General features: G+C 37.1%; 2 protein-coding genes across 4 annotated transcripts in view; one reads left to right on the top strand and one right to left on the bottom strand.

Moving 5' to 3' along the window:
* The window catches only part of pins (G-protein-signaling modulator pins), a 66,380-nt gene extending 57,296 nt beyond the window's left edge, over window positions 1–9,084 (bottom strand). For both annotated transcript variants that reach the window (XM_083135813.1, XM_083135814.1), the window contains exon 1: window positions 8,894–9,084. The gene's annotated coding sequence lies outside the window, so the exon portion shown is untranslated. The remainder of the gene's footprint in view (window positions 1–8,893) is intronic.
* A 622-nt stretch (window positions 9,085–9,706) lies between these two features.
* LOC145998971 (DENN domain-containing protein 1B-like) overlaps window positions 9,707–22,978 on the top strand; it is a 64,019-nt gene continuing 50,747 nt past the window's right edge. For both annotated transcript variants that reach the window (XR_014443353.1, XM_083135811.1), the window contains exons 1-6: window positions 9,707–9,865; window positions 17,456–17,614; window positions 17,784–17,921; window positions 20,058–20,193; window positions 20,544–20,597; window positions 21,373–21,630. Coding sequence is in view for 1 of the 2 variants with exons in the window: in XM_083135811.1 (XP_082991937.1) it covers window positions 9,849–9,865; window positions 17,456–17,614; window positions 17,784–17,921; window positions 20,058–20,193; window positions 20,544–20,597; window positions 21,373–21,630 (762 nt within the window). In the remaining variant the exon portion in view is untranslated. The remainder of the gene's footprint in view (window positions 9,866–17,455; window positions 17,615–17,783; window positions 17,922–20,057; window positions 20,194–20,543; window positions 20,598–21,372; window positions 21,631–22,978) is intronic.

The following is a 22,978-nucleotide window of genomic DNA, read 5'->3' as shown; positions in this document are numbered from 1 at the left end:
TGCTGGCACGAGAACTACCGGATAGGAAGTAAACAAGTTTCTATTGTTCATCCATTACAGACCCTACTCAAGAGGCAGATGCGTGGGTAGAGTAATGAGGCAAGGAGACTACTGGACTTTTGTAAGAGAAACGGACTGTTAGCAGGTAATAGCTGGTTTAAAAAGAAATATGACAGCCATAAAATTACAATATACAGTTGGAATAATGAACAAAAGTCTGTAATAGATTATATATTGGTAAACAAGGAAGTAAAGAAGATAATGAACAACATTAAAGTAACACCCAGTGAGAAATTAGTGTAGTTACTAGTAATAGAAGGGAGGAACAAGAGAGAAGGATAAGAGTGTGGAAATTGAAGGATAAGATGATTAAAGAGAAATATCAAGAAATATTGAATACTAAAGTACCAAGAGATGAACCCAAAGGAGTAGAAACAGAATGGACAAGATTTAAAACAGAATTAGTACAGGCAGCTGAAAAGGTATGTGGAAGAACAAGCAAGAAAAGAAAGAAACACCATGGAGGAATGAAAGAACTAGAGAGGCAGTGAAAAACAAACATGATGCATTTAGAAAATGGTTTAAATGTAAATCACAAAATGCACGAAAAGAGTAGGTGGAAAAGAAGAAAGAGGCAAGAAAAGTAGTGAAGGAGGAAAGAAGAAAGTGGATGGAAGAATGGGCCAAAATGCTAGAAGATGATGTACGAGGGGCGATCAAGTTGCTCCGACCCTAACATAGAAGGAATGACATTATGATTGATTTTTTATTTTGTTATTGTTTAGTGATCCTTTATATGCTTTCATTCCGAATTGCAAGTCTGAGTGGCGTACAGTTTTCTTATTACAGGGGTTAAACTGAATGAAGTTGTGTCAATTTCGCAGAATGGAGAAATCTGAGGTGAGAGCGGTGATCAAATATTTTGTGAAGAAGAAGTGAACGGTATCCAAAATTCATGAGGATTTGGTGGATACACTAGGGGACACTGCTCCTTCATACAGTATGGTGAAGTGATGGTGTCGTCAGTTTAAATGTGGGAGAGAGTCGTGTGAGGATGAACATGCAGGTGGTGCGCCAGAAACTGTCATGACAACCGAAAACGTTAACAAATTCCGCGATATCGTGCTGAAGGATCGTCGAGTCACTCTCCGTCATATTGCTGAGATGTGTGGCCTGTCATATGGCACTGTGCAAAACATAATTACCCAGAAATTCCAAATGAAAAAAAATGCTGCAAGATGGGTCCCTCGAAACCTCACCCCAGATCAGAAGCGCACCCGAGTGCTCATCAGTCAAGAACTTCTTGACAAGTTTCGTGCTGATATAGATTATTTCCTTGCCCGATTTGTAACTATGGATGAAACATGGGTCCATCACTTCGACCCAGAAACAAAATCACAAAGCATGGAGTGGAAACACCCACATTCTCCACCAACGAAGAAGTTCAAGGTGCAAACGTCAGCCAAGAAGGTGATGGCCTAAATTTCCTGGGACTGCAAGGGTGTCCTTCTTGTGGACTATCTACAAAGAGGCCGAACCATCACTGGCACATACTACAGTGACCTAATCAAGAAATTACGTGATTCCATCAACAAAAAGAGGCGTGGGATGTTGACCAGTGGTGTGCTCCTTTACCAGGGCAATGCACCTGTCCACACCTCATACATTGCGAGGGCTGCTATCACAGATGCATCGTTCGAATTGCTGCTCCACACTCCCTATTCCCCAGATTTGGCCCCCAGTGATTTCCATTTGTTCAAACATTTGAAGAATGACATTCGTGGGCAAAAATTTTCTGATGATTCTGAGGTGGTAAGGGCTGTGGACTCATGGTTGGAGGACCAGTCGGAAGAATTTTTTTTGCAAGGTATCCAGGAGTTGGAGCACCGATGGGAAAAATGCATTGGAGTTGTAGGGGAGTATGTTGAAAAATTTAAAAAAAATTGAGACGCTATTGCCGCTCTTTCTATGTTAGGGTCAGAGCAACCTGATCGCCCCTCGTAGATGTATTGTATGAATTAGTGAGAGAAAGGAGAAGAGAAAGAGGAGACAGCTCTAAGCTAAGGAATGAAACAGAAAAGTACAAGAGGATGAAGAAATAAGAAGAATGTGGAAAAATAATTTTGAGAAATTGCTGAATGTGAAAAAAGGAAATGAACATGAAGAAGAAGCGAAGCATAAAGAAAAAGGAAGGAAAAATAAATCTCACGTGGAAAAAAGTGGAGGAAGCACTGAAGAGAATGAAGAGAGCTAGAGCACCTAGAATAGATGAAGTGTCAGTGGAAATGATACTAGGAGCAGGAGTGATTGGTGTGCAGTGGCTGTACAGGGTGATGAAAACAGTGTGGCAAGAGAGAGAGAAGTGCCAAGAGATTGGACAAAGGGACTAATAGTTCTCATATTCAAGAAGGGGGACAGAAAGGAATGTAACAACTGATGTGCCACTCAGCAAAGGTGTATGAGAAAATATTAGAGAAAAGAATAAGGGAAGTAACAGAGCTGAACATCAAAGAGGAACAGTGTGGATTTAGAAGAGGTAGATCAACAGAAGATCTGATATTCACCATAAGGCAATTACAGGAAAGGCACTACGAGTATGGAAATAATTTGATTATGGCATACCTATACATAGAAAAGACATACAATAGCATGGACAGAACAAAGATTTGGAAGGCTCTAAGAGAGAACGAAGTCGAGGAAGAGATAGTATAGTGCAGAGCACATGCAAGGCCAACAAGAGCTGTGTTAAGACACCAGTGGGAAGAACAGAGTAGTTCAGTATAAGTAATGGACTAAAACAGGGAAGTGCTCTCTCCCCACTGCTCTTCATAATTACAATGGATGCAATTAACGAAGAGGTGGGGAAGAAGATAGGAGAGGAATGGATGAAGGCCCTGTTGTTCACTGACGACTTAGTAATATGGGGAAACAGGGAAGAAGAAGTACAGAGACAGCTTGACAATTGGAATGTGGAAATCAGAAGAGCAGGAATAAAATTAAGTACAGAAAAGAGTGAGATGCTAATAACAACAAGAAACAGAGCCAGAAATGTACCAAGAATAAAGATGGACATTAAAGAGTTGAGGGTAGTGGAGAATTTCAAATATCTAAGAAGCATAACTGAAAGAAGTGGAAGAATAGATGACGAGGTAAACAAAAGAAGACAAATAGGTGGTGGACTCTATCAAAGCATTTTAAGACTATTATGGAACAGGGATGTACCTATGAAATGCAAGAAGGTAATATATAACACATACTACATTCTGTAAAGAAAAAATAGCAACACCTCAATTCTCACAGTAACTTACCCAGAAAACCATAGTTTTGGTTCGCTACAAAAGAAATAAAAGGAAAGGAAGAGTAGGATAGTTTCGTTGCGTTATCTGTGACACCTGTGGTCACAAACAGCGCTAGTCAAATGTTTGTGTATCAGTAATATTCCCTGAAAGTGCCTCGTCAGTTATAGTCGTGAGAATTCTGCACTGCAGTTGTGATGTGTAAGCCAAGGTAAACAGCAGTTAGTGACTGTTCTGTGCTTTCGCCTTGTTTGTACAGCATCAAGTGGCAGTATTTTTGTTGTGTAGCGTAGTTTTTGTGTGATATTGTTGCTGTGTGTGGACTCTAAACAAGTAAAATGGGTAAGAAATGTGACTTGTTGCCACGTAAGCAAGGCAAAATTCTTACTTTGCACAGCAAAGGTAAATCTCTCAGGGAGATTGGTGGAATACTCAAAATCCACCATTCAACAGCAGGAAGAGTAATTCACAAGCAAAACCAGCATAACAAATCATCACTACGGCAACAGTGTGGTAGAAAAAGGAAAACATCACCCAGAGTAGATCGGAAAATGAAAACAACAGCACTGCAGAATCGAGGAATGAGTTCCCGCCAACTCGCTTCTGTAATTAGAAATGACCTTGGAATTGCAGTCAGCCATACAACTTTATTGGCTCGACTGCACGAAGTGGGTATTGGGAAGAAGAAACCGCGTAAGAAGCCGAAGCTGACACAAGCACACAGGGCAGCAAGACGTGAGTTTGTGAGACAATATTCAAGTTGGACTGAAGACGAGTGGAAGCAAGTCATTTTCTCTGACGAAGAGAGAATTAGAATAGTGGGAAACAATGGTGGCGTGAAGTTGTGGATGCGAAAGGGCAAGGAACTTCAAAAGGATTGTGTTTCAGAGACGCAAAAATTCAGTGGCGGAGTGATGGTGTGGGTTTGCATTAATACTCAAGGCGTCGGAAAGATGGATATATATGAAGGGTCAGTTGATGCACTAAAATATCTTCAAAGTCTGGAACGTAAATTTCTTAGAACAGCTAGAGACTGCTTTTCTGGAGAAAATATAGACTACTTTATTTTTCAGAACGATAATGCTTCATGTCACCGAGCGAAAATCGTCAATACGTGGTTCAAGGACATGAGTATTTCGAGACTGGTGGCCTCCAAACTCGCCTGACATGAATCCCATTGAAAATTTGTGGGCCATTATGAGCAGAAGACTGCATAACAAGACATTCTCGAATAGGAGGGAACTCATGGAACAGATAATCTGGGTTTGGTTCCATCAAATTGAGATTACACTTTGCCATAACCTTGTAACCAGCATGTCTTGACGATTGGCTGCACTGCAGAAGGCCCATGGTGGTCACACAAAATACTAGTTTGCTGTGTTGTACTCTCGATGTTCGTACACAATATGTCTTACCCTTAAGATATTCTATTTTTTTTTGTGCTATTCTTGTTGTTTCTTTGACTTTTATGTATTACTCTCTACAAAGGCTTTTTCTATAGAAACACACAGCTAGTTAAATATGCATATAAATTCATTAGTCATGTCAATAAGCTGAAACTGTGGCATTTGTAGTTATAGTTGGACTGCTCATTGCGAATATGTACTGTAATGTTATCAGGAATTCATGTACAAAATCATTTTGGTTAATGAATCTTGTGATAACCATATCCGAGCAAGTGTCACTATTTTTCTTTACAGAGTGTATGTGCCAATAATTACGTACGGAGCAGAGACTTGAACAATGACGGAGAGAGACAAAAGAAAGTTGCAAGCAGTGGAGATGAAATTTTTAAGGAGTATATTGGGGAAGACTAGAAGGGGTAGAATGAGGAATGAGGAGATCCGACAGACAGTGCGGATAGTGAGGCTTCAGGACAGAATAGATCAGGCACAGATGAGATGGCTGGGACACATGAAGAGGATGGATGCAGAAAGACAACCAGTAAGAGCTCACAATGCACAAGGAGTGGGAGTAAGGCCAACGAGGAGACTAAGATGTCGGTGGAAAGAGCAGATAGTGGAGACCATGGGAAGAGAGGAGTGGTGGCAGACCAAAAAAAAATGGAGAGGCTTGACTTCTATGCTGACCCAGCCTGAGGCAGGAAACGGGTGAAGGATGATGATGATAACTCTATAGGCAATCAAATACGGGAGTCTCAAGATCACTTGCCGTTTGTGTCAAGCATTTATCACTGTTGGTGCAAGTGAACAGAATGCCATGAACAGGAACATCTGCTGCAAGATTGTAAGTGCATTCATGAAGATAAACTTATTTAGTGTAACTTGTTCGGACAAAAATTCTGTGCGCTGTTTTTCAGATTCTATGCAGTTAAAATCTGCTAAAAATTGTGTATTGATTACCTATATTTACCAGAGCTGTAGCAAGCTGCCAAAAATGCTTTAGTTCCCACAAAGGTGTAATTTGATAGTAATTGAAACTTAGGATAATTGCAGTGAACCTCATGTTATTTTTAGTATTTCCCCACTACATTCTTCATTTAAAGGTATTTTGACTTAATTTAATGCCTAACCCCCACTTCCAGTCGATCTTCCCTGGATTTGATTGATTGATGTGGTGTTTTAAGTCCAATTTATGCACAGGAAGGCTAATCGGGATTGGACCTACAGTTTCAAGTGGGATCCGAATCACTATGTGCCTCCACCGGGTATCGAACCTGGAACCCTTTGATCACAATGCAATGACGCTGATCTTCCCTGGAATATAATGACTTCCCATATAATGAGAAATCTAAAAGTACTGTTGTGCATAATTTTGGCTTTACTGGAAATATTTATTCATTTTTATGACAGATTTTAAAATTTTTATGGTATAATCACATACATTTCTTCCAGTTCTATAGGACAAAGTCCCGGGCCCTACATATAACAATTCTAATCCTTTACTTCTATTTTCCAAAATTGACAATAATGTTCACATGTGAAACTATTTCAATAGAAAATATGTTAATGTATGCTTTACACACAACTGCATAACACAAATTTCAATCTCCTTACAAGATTAAGAAAATGTTATTTTTTTTTTCTTTCTTCAGTGAATCTATATTTGCTTACACTTGACTTCAACTTATGAAAAACAAATCTTTTGTTCATGTATATTTTGACAGAAAATGCAATATATCAAAGTATCAACGCTGGTATATGTTCCCTAGTAACAGATCCAAATGTTTAAAGATTTTTCACAAGCTTTATAGGAGCATTAGGAAGTGCTTTAGAAATTATGGTGGAAGGAAGTTTGATGCTTCGAGAATCTAAGTAACACACTTACATGCTTCGCTAAGTATTATTTACTGGAGAAATTATAATTTAAACAGTAGTTTACATGAGTATTTGTGCTTTGAGTGAACAGCCATCAGTCATCTCAGTCACATAGTTCTGGCAGATTTTCGTGTGAGGCTCAGAGAAGGTTTCACGCTTAAGGCCACATATTACGTGATCAGGTATTGGAAGCATTTATGTATGTTATTTTAATCCTAAGAGTCTTACACCTGATCCGTTTAACTCAACAACAAAATTATTTACAGATTAATATCCCTGTTAGTAATCACTGAAGATTCTGATGTATGTATTAACAGACAAAAAGAAATCGAACCACAAAAATGTTTGTGTACTAATATTAGCTCAGAATTAAACAATTGGAACTTGGGCCCGTACCCTTTTTGGTAAATTTCTCGTAAAGGACAGATGGATTTCATCAAATTTACAGGAGAAATTACTTACCGAATGCAGTTTCTTTATACTTCTGGAAGTTTGGAGAAGTCTTTTCTCACATCGTTCATTGAATTTTGACAGTAAATCACCTATTTTTCGATATAAATGTGTGACCGATGCACGAGAGTTTGTCCATCCGTTTACTTCCAGGTTGATGTAGCCTGTGTGTGATGACTTAATCCGGGCCAGTGTTTCCAAACACGCGTTTATGTAACTGGTCACACGTTTAAATACGTATGTTCAGTTGAACGTGCTCAACATTTTGAAAATGACGTGGTACTTGTTTACTATCCTTCGGACACATTTATTTATTTTTACAGAAGAAACTACTTACCGTAATAAGTTCCTGTAGCATTGTCGAACATCGGGAAGGTGTTTCGTGTGATGTGGGAATGTTTCATAGCTGAAATTCATGTTGTTCGTTGAAAATTAATTCTCTGACGGAGAATAGTTAGCCCCACGAACCATTGGCACGTGGATAGGTTAGTTCTGTTAGGTTAGGAAACATAGTTAAAATTTGGTGTCGTGTTAGTATCAGGATCTAGAAATTGGAAATACTTGCGAACCATTGGCACGTGGTTAGGTTAGTTCTGTTAGGTTAGGAAACATAGTTCAAATTTCATCAAAACAACATTGATACACCTTCAGGAATGTTCCGCGAAGCAGATACGTAAGTACGAATGTCAAAAATTGACGAAACGAAAAAATTAGAGGTGTCCGAAGGATAGTAAATTTTTACCATTTGTTTGTACAAAGCGAGTGGCAGGACGTGGCAAAATTAGGCGCAAAAGAGTTCCCTGTGGTTTTTTATGATGTATCATGATGATTTGTGATTTTGCATTTCTAACCCCTTTAACAGGGACTCTATAGAGAAAGCTGGGTAGCCGGAGCAGAGGCAGGGCTGCGGTAGGTCAGTTACCCCAGGTGCGGAGCCCGGAATCGGTGGGAAATTTTAACTCAAGAAATATTATTGTTTGCAATAATTTTTGGGTCCAAATTTCCCACAGATTCCGGGCTCCGCCCCTGGAGTAATTTGCCTACCGCCCCCTCGCTTACGCTCTGCTCCAGCTTTCTCTATAGAGTCCGTGTTAAAGGCAAGTTAGAAATTGGCAGGAGTCACCTGGCCCCAAATGAGTGCACATTCACTATTAGGAGACCAAAAATAGTAAGTATAACAAATTTCACATTTCCAACATTCCTCCTCACCGGTAAATAATGAGCAATTGTGCAGATCGCGGTCCACTCAATTTCGCTTATCTTGCACTTTCTATGCATGGTGGGGTGGAAACATTGCATAGTGACTACGGTGGTGAAACTGTGACGGCCATTTCGCATGTTACGGAAGGGAAGAAACGACCATGAAAACTTACTCGATATGTTGCAAATATAGCTTGATATGTTGAAATAAGCGAAATGACACCTTTAACAATGTTTCTCAATGCATAATACGTAAGTAGGGATATTGAAATAAAAAGGAGCAAATTTCATCAGTCTTTCCCTTACGATAAATTTACCAACACTAGAAAAAGTGTCATTCTAACATATTGTGAATCTGTTAATATTGTTTACTTTTTGTGTTGACATGTGAATCACTCAACAAATTCGTTCATGCAAATCACACCAATACCAACTATAATTCAGCATACGAATATAATAAAACTTAATTGGCTGTAAATGATATCCAACATTGTTGCGAACAAGGACACAAAAACAAGCATTTGTGTAACGGTGTAAGAAATGCCTTTTATCGGCAAGTCTACCAAACTGATAAATCTTCAAAGGTGCCTTACGTGGGCATATGCTAAATGTATAAACTATCAACTAGTAGTCAATTACGATACACACTTTGTGCTGAATGTTGCTTACCTTTGACAACTATTCACTTCTCCTGCCCACACTTTCACCATTACAGAATTAACGAACTTAATATGAACCAACATCTAGCATTTAGGAGAACGTTTAAATTTCTGGTTAATATTAATAAAGTCTGAGCCTTTTTTCCTTCATTTGATCACACTTTCTCTTCAAAAACATTCTTCGCAAGCCTGTTTTACTTCTTCCAATTAAAAGCACAGATTAAAACTTAAATGAAAGACGTTGGGTTGGGCGCTGTCAACAACGGACACTCCTCTTCCTCTTTTACATGCATTTTTTTAAAATGTGGATATCTCCCCCCCCCCTCCTTAAAGAGCGTATACGGTTGTACGGTATTTCTCTGGTCCAGCGGAGAATGCACTATTTTCAGTGGATAGGTAATACAAGATTAGTAACGGTCCAGAGAGGAGAATGCACATGAGTTCCACTTAACCCCACCACCTATCAAGAAGAAAAATCTACATACATAATTATCTTTGAGTTGTCGTTCTCCCACTTCTGCCTCTCACTCATTGTTTCTGTCCCCTTCACTGATTAATTTATTATTATTTGGAAAATTAAGTCCGAAATTAGGTTTTCTGTCCCCCATAACCCCCGATGGATACGTCCATGCTCAATTTGCTCAGGATAAAGTAAGACGTTCGTAGCAAGAACGTCTACGTAAAGTACTACACTTTACTTAAAGAAAATTAATTTGTCAATCGAGTTCCTCAACCTCTGATGGATTACAAAAATTTAGTAGGTTTAGAAGATTCTTATTATTTTCTTATTTTCATATTCTGTGACTCAGGAAAAGGAGGGGAGGATCGTTGACAAATTGAATGGCACAGGATCACCGTGGGTGATGTTTTTGTTGACAATATGCCAGGATTTTTGCAAGTGATGTGAACTCCGTATGTTTAAACAGTTAATATGACTCTCGCAAGAAACCTATATTGTTATAGATATGGGATCCAGGATAAGGTACGTGTTTTTATTTTTCACCTGACGAACACCTGTTCCTGAAGTCAATGTAGGTCCTATTAGTATGTGTAAAGGCTTCAAACTGTTTACTAAATTTGTAGACAATAACCTTGCGAAATGTATATTATGGAACAGAACAAAGGATACTTTGTGCTAATATATCCGTGATAGGGAACCTAATTATAGCTCACCAAATTTGATTCTTAAGTTGAAACCTTCCAGCTTCTTCAGCTCATATGGGATTGTCAATATAACGCAATTTCCAATAAGGTGTAATTCATATTTAAACACATTTCAGTGTGCCTTCTAATGTTTTTTCGTTGACTTTTCGAAGTGGTCTATCAGGCCTCCGAGGAATTGTAGATTCTTGAATATGAAGTAGCTACATTAACAGGAGTAAAGAATCGATTCAATGAGGAAAAGGAAATTGCTGGCAGTGACTGATTTAGTTAATTGATGGAACTTGTCGTCATCATTTTCACTTATGTTGTGACAGCGACCATTCCATTACTGGCAGTGACACAGGAATGGGGGGCCAGGGTACAGGGGTGCATTGTACTGCCCTTAATTTTGAGGGGTACAGTACCTGCCTAAATCCATAGATAAAGTTGTACCCTCCTATAATAATTGATAGGTGCAATGTGCTGCTGTCAAAATGACCCACTTCCTAATGCCTCAACTCAAAAATATTATATTGTTTACAAACAGTATCTTCCTTCACAATATATTTCAAACCACTGTAAACATATTCTACTACACTGTCGTAGAAGTTCGCTTTATTTGTGCTTTTGGATTTTTTCTTAAGGAGATGGAAGTTGTTTAAAAAGAGCCTGACATGACGGAATAAGAGGAAGTTTAGTTTCAGGAAATCATGCTGTAGTCTAACGAGAGAGGGTAGACTTTCCTAAAGAGGTAGTCGATTTATTGATAAGATATTAATCTGTTTCAGAGGAGTATAAGATGACCTTCTTTCCATTTGATTTTTCCTAAACTAAATACTTCCAGGGGGAAAAATGGAATTTTTACATCATATGAAACTATATAATTACATAAACTTTTCATATTTCATCACTATAAACAGAATTTATATTTTCCTCATTTTAAACATACATAAATGCCTAAACAAGAACAAGTACAAACAAGAATGAGAAGGATCTCTTTACAGAAGATGCATACCGTTCCTAGTTGAAATGGAACAGTGATGTTTGCTAGGCATTAAAACAGGGGCAACTTGTGATTTTATCAGAGGGCTTACTATCTTAATAAACTTGATAGATGTTTGACAATAGTTCACCAGAAATACAGATTTGAACCTCGCATGCACTATCTTTTTTATATATATTAAGTATGCTTATAATTTGGCGTTGTTTGAAATAAAATTTAATTTTGATTTGGAATGGAACAAAATTGAACCCCATTTGAAGTTAAATTAAAAAAAATCAAACTTTAAAAAAATTCTGTAAATCAGGAGAATAGACAAGACATTACTTTAGGTTCAATGCTTTTCCAGTTACCTTGTCAAGGGCACTGTGGTGCTTAGATTTGGTCAATTTTGTTGTAAATTTTTCAAAATCAAATGAATGCACTAGAGGCATTGAAAGGAAAAGGGTCATTCCACGTCAGTTCAACCAGGCCAGGGAACCCACCATCTCAGATTTTTATGAAACTTGGTACATTCAATCCTTCCATGGTGGTAAGAAACCACATAAAATTTTCCGCCTCTAACTCATCTGGTTTCAGAGTTATGGCCTCTCAAACTTTCAGCCAACTCTCGTTTTCCTTCATTTCCGAAGCCCTCATTGAAACCTACAGTGCTTTACAAAAAAAATTCTATCTCGCTCACACATGATTCAATCCTTTTGAAATTTCACAACAATATTAACCAAACAATAGGCATGTCAGAAAAAAAAATATGACATCACGTGATATCAATATTTTAGTAAAACAAAAAATTAATAAAAAAAATATTAGCGGGATTTTGTTGCCGAAAACATGCCTTGCTAAAATTTCAATTATCATTAAAAGGGAATGAATTAATACCAGCATAAGTATTTTTAAAATTACCCTGGATATCCGGAGTATTAAAATATTTTGGTTAACTCAAAATCAATCAAATAATGTGTTATAAATTAATCAGTGAAGCAAACTCGAAATTCTACACTTTTTTTTATTCTTTGAGCATTGTTGTCTTATTATTCCCATGCTTATTTATAAAATAATTTATCCATATATAAGCAAAATATATATATGGTTCAAAAAAATCTTTGTTTAATGTTGTGTTCTTTGTAAGCAGCAGTTTGATGATATGTCAACATTACCTGAGACAGAATTGCAATGAAGATGACAATAATGATAATAATAATAATAATTTATATTATTTTATTAATATGAAATCATCATTGAACAATATCAGTTATTATGGTATCCCCTCCTGCTTCAACATTTGGTGTTTGATGATTTATCCATATAGATATTTAAATGTGATTGACCAAAACACAGGTTTAAAAATTACTGAATATTCCATATAGTGCCTATATATATTTTAACCTTTCCATATATGTGCATGCAACATATACAAAAATTTACTTTGTGACACAAGTTGTATACTTTGACACGTTGGATTATCTTGTCCATTGAACTTAGAACCTTTGCCATCCAGATGTTGTTTCTGATGGATCAACAACAGCCAGCACATGGGGAATTGGTACTGCACCTGTATCTTCATGTCTTGGCCAATAGAATGATTGGGAAGGAGCATGGGGGTGAAGAAACTTTACAACATCATCTCCTTGATCTTCATCCACTTGAGATACCATTCCAAAATACCACAACTGATCATACTTACAAGCAATGTAATATCCAGGAAAGAGTTCATCTACGGTTACAATAAAAGATTGAATCCAATCTTTTACAACCCAAGATGAGGCTCAAGGTTACCACTGGACTTCTGAATCATGTACTGTACATCCTGTGGTAGTCTACTGTAAGAACTCTGTTGGGGAAAAGATTGTTTCATCGCACTACATCATATATAATGACCTGAAGCATGATGTGAACATGGTTTACAAAATTCAAGGAATAGTCATTAGATTTCTGAAAAAAAAAATTCACATGTCCAGAAAATACACTATTTTCGTGACAGGAGTGCTGCTCAATACAACAACGAATCTCACTTTCTCAACTTGTGTCTGCATGAAGAGGACTTCCAGCGAGAGGCACAATGGTCATATTTTACAACAGGTCATGGTAAATCAGAATGTAATGGGATTGTCGGAACAGCAAAACGCTTTGCACGAAAAGAGAGTTTACAGAGACCATTTGAGAGACAGATCACAACAACAGGGGATTTTTACAATTTCTGTGTGGAAAAAATTACAAATATTGCATTTCACTTTATTGAGAAAGGTGAAGTTGATTCAACCCATTTGACACTTCAAAACCGGTTTACAGATGTACAAACAGTTCCAGGCACTAGAAGTTTCCACAATTTCTGACCTCTGGATTCTGCAGGCACCATTGTGGCTAGAAGAATCAGTCAAGATGAGCCCCATTTGTCACGTACTGTCTGAAAAACCGCCAATCTTTTATTGTAACCGTACATGAACTCTTTCCTGGATGTTACATTGCTTGTATGATCAGTTGTGGTATTTTGGAATGGTATCTCAAGTGGATGAAGATCAAGGAGATGTTGTTGTAAAGTTTGTAAAGTTGATCCACCAGAAACAACATCTGGATGGCAAAGGTTCTAAGTTCAATGGACAAGATAATCCAACGTGTCAAAGTATACAACTTGTGTCACAAAGTAAATTTTTGTATATGTTGCATGCACATATATGGAAAGGTTAAAATATATATAGGCACTATATGGAATATTCAGTAATTTTTAAACCTGTGTTTTGGTCAATCACATTTAAATATCTATATGGATAAATCATCAAACACCAAATGTTGAAGCAGGAGGGGATACCATAATAACTGATATTGTTCAATGATGATTTCATATTAATAAAATAATATAAATTATTATTATTATTATCATTATTGTCATCTTCATTGCTATTCTGTCTCAGGTAATGTTGACATATCATCAAACTGCTGCTTACAAAGAACACAACATTAAACAAAGATTTTTTTGAACCATATATATATTTTGCTTATATATGGATAAATTATTTTATAAATAAGCATGGAAATAATAAGACAACAATGCTCAAAGAATAAAAAAAAGTGTAGAATTTCGAGTTTGCTTCACTGATTAATTTATAACACATTATTTGATTGATTTTGAGTTAACCAAAATATTTTAATACTCCGGAAGCCATTTCATCCAAATATCAGACATAAGTATATTATATTTATAGAAGGAATAAAATAACCATAACTTTTATTGCTGGGTAAGTTAGAATACATATCCAGGTTAATTTTAAAAATACTTATGCTGGTATTAATTCATTCCCTTTTAATGATAATTGAAATTTTAGCAAGGCATGTTTTCGGCAACAAAATCCCGCTAATATTTTTTTTATTAATTTTTTGTTTTACTAAAATATTGATATCACGTGATGTCATATTTTTTTTTCTGACATGCCTATTGTTTGGTTAATATTGTTGTGAAATTTCAAAAGGATTGAATCATGTGTGAGCGAGATAGAATTTTTTTTGTAAAGCACTGTAGGTTTCAATGAGGGCTTCGGAAATGAAGGAAAACGAGAGTTGGCTGAAAGTTTGAGAGGCCATAACTCTGAAACCAGATGAGTTAGAGGTGGAAAATTTTATGTGGTTTCTTACCACCATGGAAGGATTGAATGTACCAAGTTTCATAAAAATCTGAGATGGTGGGTTCCCAAACCTCTTTTTTTTGGTTGAATTGATATGGAATGACCCAAAAGCAAGTTTAAAGTATTGAAATTTTTCAATAATTTCTCCGCTTATTTAAGGTTAGATTTATACCACTGAATCTGGTCATAAAATTTTATATACCCAAAACGTGTTTCTTCAATTTTACAGGAGAAAGTGCTTACCGAACTGACTTTCCGTACACTTTTGAAAGGTCGTGGAAGTGTTTTTTACCATCGATTAATTTATTTCGCTGGTAAATCATGTATTTTTGAAGATTAATGTATCTCCAATGCACGAAAGCTGTTGCCTCTATGTTCTTCCACTACGTGAATCAAATGTTGCGTGAGTTCGATGATGTAACCCGCAGTGAGTGTTTCCAACCACACACTGTTGTTTTCCAAGAACCTAACCTAACCTTGCCGTGCATGGTTCGTGGGGCTATTTATGAATGGTTCATGGGGCTATCCGTGAATGGTTCATGGGGCTATCCGTGCATGGTTCGTGGGGCTATTTATGAATAGTTTGCGGGGCTATGTGCATGGTTCGTGGGGATATCCGTGCATGGTTCGTGTTTTTTTTTTCAAAACCTGGAAAAAAATATTAAATCAGTAACACCAAAATTGGGTATTTTTCAATGAAGAAGGTTGCAACACTGCATCACAACCGATCATGGACAACGCTAGTCAAGATTTCTCCGCCATATTGCGTGTAACGCAAGCGAAAAGGAACAAACAAGAATTACTCGATATGTCGAAAATTGAGATTATTTGCGTTAAAAAAACGAAATGTCACCTTCAAGAATCCTTAGGAATGCAGAATAAGGAAGTACCAATATGAAAAAGAAGAAAATAAAGGAATTTCAGACGTTTCGGGGATACTAAACTTTTAATAATCCGTTTTCACGTGAGCTGTAGATATTGGTACAGTTTTGATTGGGGACACAAGGTCTTTGCATGAGGTGGCAATGTGTTTTGGATTTTCTTTTATTACCATCCATCTAAAATAATTCAGTGAAGTATACTTGTGGAGCGTCATAAAGTGCAGGCCATTCCATTATAAATTACTATCATGTAAAATGTCTTATCAGTCTTTCAAACATTGACCTCTCACGAGTCGATTGGGAACTATCATGACAGTTTTTTAAAAGATGCAACAAAACACTACAGCTCTAAACAAGTGCTTGAAGAGTATTATAAAGGAAAGCGATCCAACAGGCCATAGTTTTTAGTTTTCGATAGATAAGAACTTGTGACTTGTGTTTCTAGATATATTTTGATTCTGAGTATGTGAAACTCTTGACCTTAAATGAAATATTTTGAATATATAATGTTTAACTGAATTAGAATTTTTGGATATATTGGAATCACACAGACCCTTTATATCAGCTGTCTTCAACCCATGGCCTGAGATGGCCTGCAGAGCTCTTTGTCGTGGCCCCAGATGAAGTAAATGGCAGATGGCAGCATCTTACAGTTCTCAATACCATAGTGTAGCTTCGTGGCCTGCGAGCATCATTGAAATTGTTAATGTGGCCCACACACTCTTGACGAGTTGAAGACCCCTGGTTTATGTTGTTAATATATTTGTGATGTGTGTGGGTGGTAATATGTAACGTTGAAATAGAGAAAACATGTGCTTATAGCCTTGAATTTTTGGAAAGGTCACCTTGAAAACCAGGAATTACACTTTAATTTTATCGTGGTCCTGTAGTGGTCACCCTGGTACTCGTGGAACACACTCAAAAAGTCTGTGAAAATAATGAATACATGACATTGAAAAGAGACTAAATATGGTATGGTACATATCCACCACAAATTGATTGATTTGCTTTATTTTACTTTGGTTTTTGTGCCACTTTTGGCTAATTTGCAAAGATGGGGATGAGTGATGACATCATGAAATTAATGAATGGACACTCACAAATATCCATGCCCAAGCCAGGATTCGAACCCTGTACAATGTGCTAACCACTCTGCCATGGGGCTGGCCCGAGCTTCCTGCACCGACTTCAGTTGGCTTGTTATGGGATGCCATCAGGAATATATCATGTCAGATCCCCCATGACATATCAGCACCTTGTGGAATCCATGCCACGTGTCCAGGCCGTCCGACGAGCCAAAGGTGGACCTACAAAGTATTAAGTAGGTGGTCACAATTCAATGAGCACTCAGTGTTAGGTGTGTGTGTGTATATATATATTCTGTGCCTCTGTACTATGTGACACTGTGCTACCTCTTTTTTCTCCTGTGAAAATGCACCATATCCCATGGTAAGTGTTTACTGTCTCCTTCATTTTTGTTAGGTTTTGATGTGTATGTTTGTGGAGTGTGGAGGCTGAATTTTGTGCCCACCCAAATGAAAGACGTTCCTGCGCCACTGATTACTGGCATTGAAAATGTGTTCCTGGGATGTCTGGATGGTAGTGTATCTCCTTAGTGAATTTTTAGTGACTCCTGTGTACTTACTAAAATTAATGACACATTCAGAATACGGAAATGGCACACATGCAACACAAGTTTCTATGTAAGGGGATATGCATGAACATTACGGATATGGTTAGGAATTATTGTTACTGTTGTATTGACACTTGGTGATTCATGTCATTCCACACACTGATAGCAGGTGCCATAAGGATATTTTATTTACCTTAGAATTTATCATTGTCAGTGTCCATGTTCAAGGTATTGTTGGCTGTAGCTAATGTTGAAAAAGCATTATTTTTCGAACTTGATTTTTTTTATACCACTGTAGGGAAGATGTAAAGCACTTTTTTGAGTGCTTTTGTGAAGTCGTGGGTCCCCAGTCATCAACCCAGGATCCTTGGATTATTCAGAAGTTTCCAGAGAGTTACAAGGATGAGGAAGTCTTGAAATCTGTGGCAAAATTTGCTTATCCATGCGAGTTTCAAAAGTAAGTATTTTCTCATTTCTTTTTCTTTTTCACATATCTGTTGGCTTCATTGATTGGAGAATAGTTCTATTATATCTACCAGGAATTTTATTGATGTGCTATTTTTTTGTGTTATATGCATCTTTTGTGTAAATTTTGTAACAATAATGGGTTTTATTATTGTTTTCAGTACTGTGGTCCAGCATTTTTCATTTGTGCTCACAAGCATAGACTCAAAGTGGACGTTTGGATTTTGTCGACACGATCCAAAAGCTTCTACTGCACTTGTAATACTGAGCTTCATCCCATGGCATGAATCTTTTTATAAGTAAGTGGACCAAGATTTACTCTTTTTCTATCATTCTTCTATCTTTAGCTATTGCTAGATCAGATCGAATTACTCCATTCAATTGCAGGAAGGTGACACTAGCCTGCACAAGTCGACAGGTAGGCAAAGGCAAAGAGAGATTATATTATGCATGGAATCATATATGAATGTTCCTAGATAGCTTGGTTGCTAATCATCCTGTTTTTTTAATACTAAGAAACCAGAGTCACTTCTGTGGCCAAGTATATTGACTAGCGAACTTACAATTTGGTCACCATCTCGGTTCGATTCTCAGCCTGGGTATTGAGTTTCATCTAATCATCTTCCAACCTCATTAGTGCAAGTCAGAAGTGAATAGAAATACAGGGTGAGGCAAAAGTCCAGCACCACCCTTTTAATTTAAAACGGCTTGACAGACGACGATGAAACTTCGGATATGGGAAAGGGGGGTGTAGGGGCACACCAGATGGGTCCAGTATGCATCATGGCGGCCATCTTGGAAGCTTCCATTTTCGAATTACCTCCAGATTTTCAGAAGGAAGGGTGTCATGTGCCACATCATTTAAGATGTGTATTTTCTCAGAAACGCGAATATGCAGTTATTTTTCCCCTCTGTTTATTTGGTGAGGTATATATCACCTTGTATACTAATAACCCAGGTCAATCTCTGATTGATGTATAATTTTAGCTAAATTTTCAATATGTTGTCATATTTCTATTTAACCAGTTCATATATACTGCTGGACAAAAAAAAACGGACACTTGCATTTTTTGTGATAACGCAATGGGTCGATAAAAGCTCTGGTACAAGGGCTAACTAAATGTTGCAGAAACTGAATTAAGTACGAATGCATAAACAAAGCCCGAGCCTATGAATCGTGCATATGGTACTACATGATCTGCCGAACATTCTGTAATATACCTGCGAGCTGTTATTGCAATTCAGATGTCAAATATTAAAGTGTCCGGTTTTCATTGTCCAGCAGTATATTTTGATTCTTGACATTAGCAGATGAACGTACAAGGAGAGAAATTTTTCAACTCATAGAATGCGATGCATAAATATTACCAAGAAAATTGTCTATTTCTGTAGTATATGTGGTATTTGTTTTATGCAATGAGAGTTTCAACTAATTTAAACAAATTCCCAAATGAACTACTGACAACCTCTGCAGCAGCACATGTGAAAATCCACTCTTTAAGAGCATATATGGGATGAAAGGTAATAATGAATGAAAATGTCATGGACAGGTGTAGAAAAATACACGGTGGATGCCATGGCACCTGAAAATTGTCACCTGGTGCCTGGATTTTTAAATTCAGTTTTTTCTTTGTTTTACATATTTTGAGCTTACCAAAATTTCCTTTGCCTCTTTTTCTAATTTAATGTTTGTGTGTTTTCTGTATCACATGAATCATTTAATCAGAATAATAAACACAAAATCTGCAGTGATATTGTAGAGTTGCCTGTGTATTAGTATGAATTGCATACTTATGCTGTTACCAGCTGAACCTTCTTTAGGAAGACCACTCCAGCACAAGAATTAATTACTTTTAATCCAATCTTGTATTCATTAATAAATTAAATGTTTCAAGATGACATTTCTTAGCTGGATTCATAGCTTTCTTAGCCTGTATTTTAAAGAAAATATGCTCACTCTTGAGAAAAAGGAGCTGGCACCTGAATTATTTTTAGTTGCGTCTACACCTTGTCATGGACAATTTGGTAAGTAATACTTGTGCAGCCCACTGTACTTGGTGTCACTGATTTCTGAAACTTCTTTCCTTCATGTGTTTTGAACAACACTTATCTAATATCAATATTTGTGCTTACAAGCACAAGTTCATTTCTGCAATTTAAAATGTCAGTATAAAAATATTACAAAAATGAAATAGTAAAATGAGTTTGTCTAGATATATACCTTGTTTTTCTGAACTTCTAAACCCACGTGGGTGCTTCATCAGGGAAAAGGAAGGGACTAAATGCACATAGGTTTAAACAGGTGACTCAAAGCTATAAAATCATGGCCAGTCATGTTAACATTTACTTCCCATTTGTTACATGCTAAATGCTAAAAAAAAAATAGTGTGTGTGTGTGCTTAAACATTGATTGTTTTTTACTTGCAATGTTACAGGTTATTAAATCACATAGCAGACATAAGTAATGGACCACTTTCAAATGATCTCTGGAAATTTCTGGATGCTGTGTACCAAAGCAATGTTCCTGATCCTGGGTCTACACTACAGGTTACTTTTAATAATGGACAACAAGTGCGTACTTTAGTTTTGTTTCTGAACTTACTTATTTCCTATATGTTTGTTTATCTTAATTCAGATTTCCCTACATAATCTTATCTTGGGGCTATCAACTGCTTGGGGAAAACATGGACACCATGTCAGTGAATTATGTTGATTTTATACTAGAATAGGAAGAAGAACTTACGTAATATAATATTGGTAAGCAAGTGAGTTTGTTAAATTTCTGGAAGTTGTATATACTAATAGATTCATATCATATGAACCATTCTTGTTAATGGTGCACATACTTATAGAACAAAGAAAAAACGTGTTTTATATAGTTTGAAAGTGGTATTAGTTTTTGAATATATATTTTTTTCCAGGCATTTGTGTGTCAGTGTCCAAACCAGTTTTCATTGCCTAGTATTCCAGAGAATGTAAGTATATTTTCCACTGCTTTTTGATAATTCTCTGAATGTTAGTGACGATGGTTCTACATTAGCATGCAATGTTAATTGGACATTATCCACTGTATAGTGTCTTTTAACTAGGTGAGATAAAATAAGTGCTCTTTCGAAACGTAGTGTTAGAATATGTATAGTTTAAAAAGCAATATACAATGGATAAGTTTCAATTAGCATTACATACAAATGCTTTTTTAGTGTTTTTATTCATGAATATGCATATTATTAAAGGGAAGCAGTTTAACATTGGTGACTAGGTTAAGTGGAACTAAATAAAGTTACTCCCTGTGCATTTAATCTTACCATGAAGGTACAGCACCTGCTTTTGTCCCATGAGGTTGTGGAAATGCTGTTGCATTGTAATCAAGTGGTCCCAGGTTCTAATCCTTTGTCACCCCAAGATACTTTTTGATCAGAGGCTGGATAGTTCATTCAAATTTATTTACATTTAAACTGCTGAAATTTAGTGCAAATTTGGTTAATATTAGATATGCGTGGTTTGTACCCATGCCTGCAATGAAAAGACCCAAAGATATATATTGAACATTTCATGGGTTCTCCAATTGCATGTGGAACCTTTTGAAAGCTTGGATTACAACAACAACAACAACAACAAAAGGTTTGATGTTCCCTACACTTTGTCGTAGTTTGAAAGTTAGAATGTTATGTTGCCCTGTATACATTACTTCTTAATATAAACACATTTTCCGTACTACAATTTATTTCCATGTTTTCTGTTTACTTCCAGAGGAATCTTACAGAATATTATAATGCTGTGGATGGCCATAACATGATGTTAATGTTTGCCTCAATGTTATATGAGAGACGCATTATTGTTACATCGAAAAAGTTGTATCGCCTCAGTGCATGCGTGCAGGCTGCAAATGCTATAATTTATCCAATGAATTGGCAGCACATTTTCATTCCAGTGCTTCCCATGCACCTCATTGACTACCTGCTAGCTCCTATGCCTTATCTTATTGGAGTACCTGAACCAATAATGAAGGTAAGTTTTAACAACATTTGATTGTCAACCACAAGAAAAAGAACCTTCGGTCAAAAGTATTTGCACATCTTCCTTATCGTTCTCGGGGCCCAGGTCAGTGTTGCCAGGTCACACTTGAAAATATCGGGAGATTGTTCCTTGGGAAACCATAAGATCTGCTAAAGAACTGATGATCTAATATGCAGATGAATGGCCCTCGAGGGAAGGGGGGCATGGGCATGCACACTGGGAGAAAGGGGGCAATTGCCCCCTAATCTGATTTTTTCCGAGGGGCAACCAATGCATTTATCCTGGGGGTAAACGAGGTATATCACCCTGTAATAGTATTGCCGCTTCAAAAAACACCACTTAACTTTGAAATTATCACGTTCCTGCATCCCCATTATAATAATTGATGTAAATTACTGTCACTCAAATCAACGTATGTCTGAAATAATATATACTTTTAGGTTATCATTCATTTACTGGGAAGGGGGGAGGTTGGCAGCCATCTTTGCACCCCCTTTCAGATGTCTATGCCCCTATATAACGTCATAGAAAATTAAGTATCTTCAAGCCGATGAAAATTTAAAGTAACTACGAGTAAAGAGGTGCATAATTTCCTTTGTAATTCAGCTATCCCGCCACGTTCCCAGCAAATTTCTTGTTATTAACAATGAGACAGATTGGTGAATTTTACAGTAGGCCTTCCGCAATAATTGAAGATAACAATGCTTATGCTGGGGTGTCACCTCCCCTTCCCATCTGCGAGAAAATAAATATATACTGTATAAAATATATTGCCCTTGCTACATCAGAGATTCTACCTAGTAAGGCATGGACGTGGCCTTGTGTTTGTGCCATTTCATCATTTCCTCATTCATCCTTCGTTGTTGCCATGTAATCAGGGGATCCCAGGTTCGATACCCGGTGGAGGGACATAGTGGCTCAGATCCTGCTTTAAACTGTAGGTCCAGTCCCAATTAACCATACTGTGCATAATGTGGACTTAAAACACCAATTCAATCAATCAATCAATTATTCATCCTTATTGTCATACTTACCCGTAGAGGCACAAAGCGGTGTAAAATAATGAAAATAGATTTTTGGGATGGGATAAAATACAACCACCTAAAAATAGTAATGTAATAGTACGAGGGCAAATCGAAAAGTCTCTGCCACTTTTTATTTTTCAACCGAAATATTAGTGTGATTGAGAAACCGAGATATACTTTCAATGCTAGGCTTTTCTTGGAACAGCCCAGCATTAACTCTCAGCTGTTCCGTGGCACGCCGCTGCTGTCAGTTTGCAAAGATGGCTGTAGTACTCAACACGTTCACGTCGTATGAGCAGTGAAGTGTTATTCGT

The sequence above is a fragment of the Lepisma saccharinum genome, chromosome 14 (genome assembly GCF_977018435.1).
Source record: "Lepisma saccharinum chromosome 14, izLepSacc3.1, whole genome shotgun sequence".
In the NCBI taxonomy this organism is placed as follows: domain Eukaryota; kingdom Metazoa; phylum Arthropoda; class Insecta; order Zygentoma; family Lepismatidae; genus Lepisma; species Lepisma saccharinum.
This window is presented reverse-complemented; position numbering and strand designations above follow the sequence as displayed.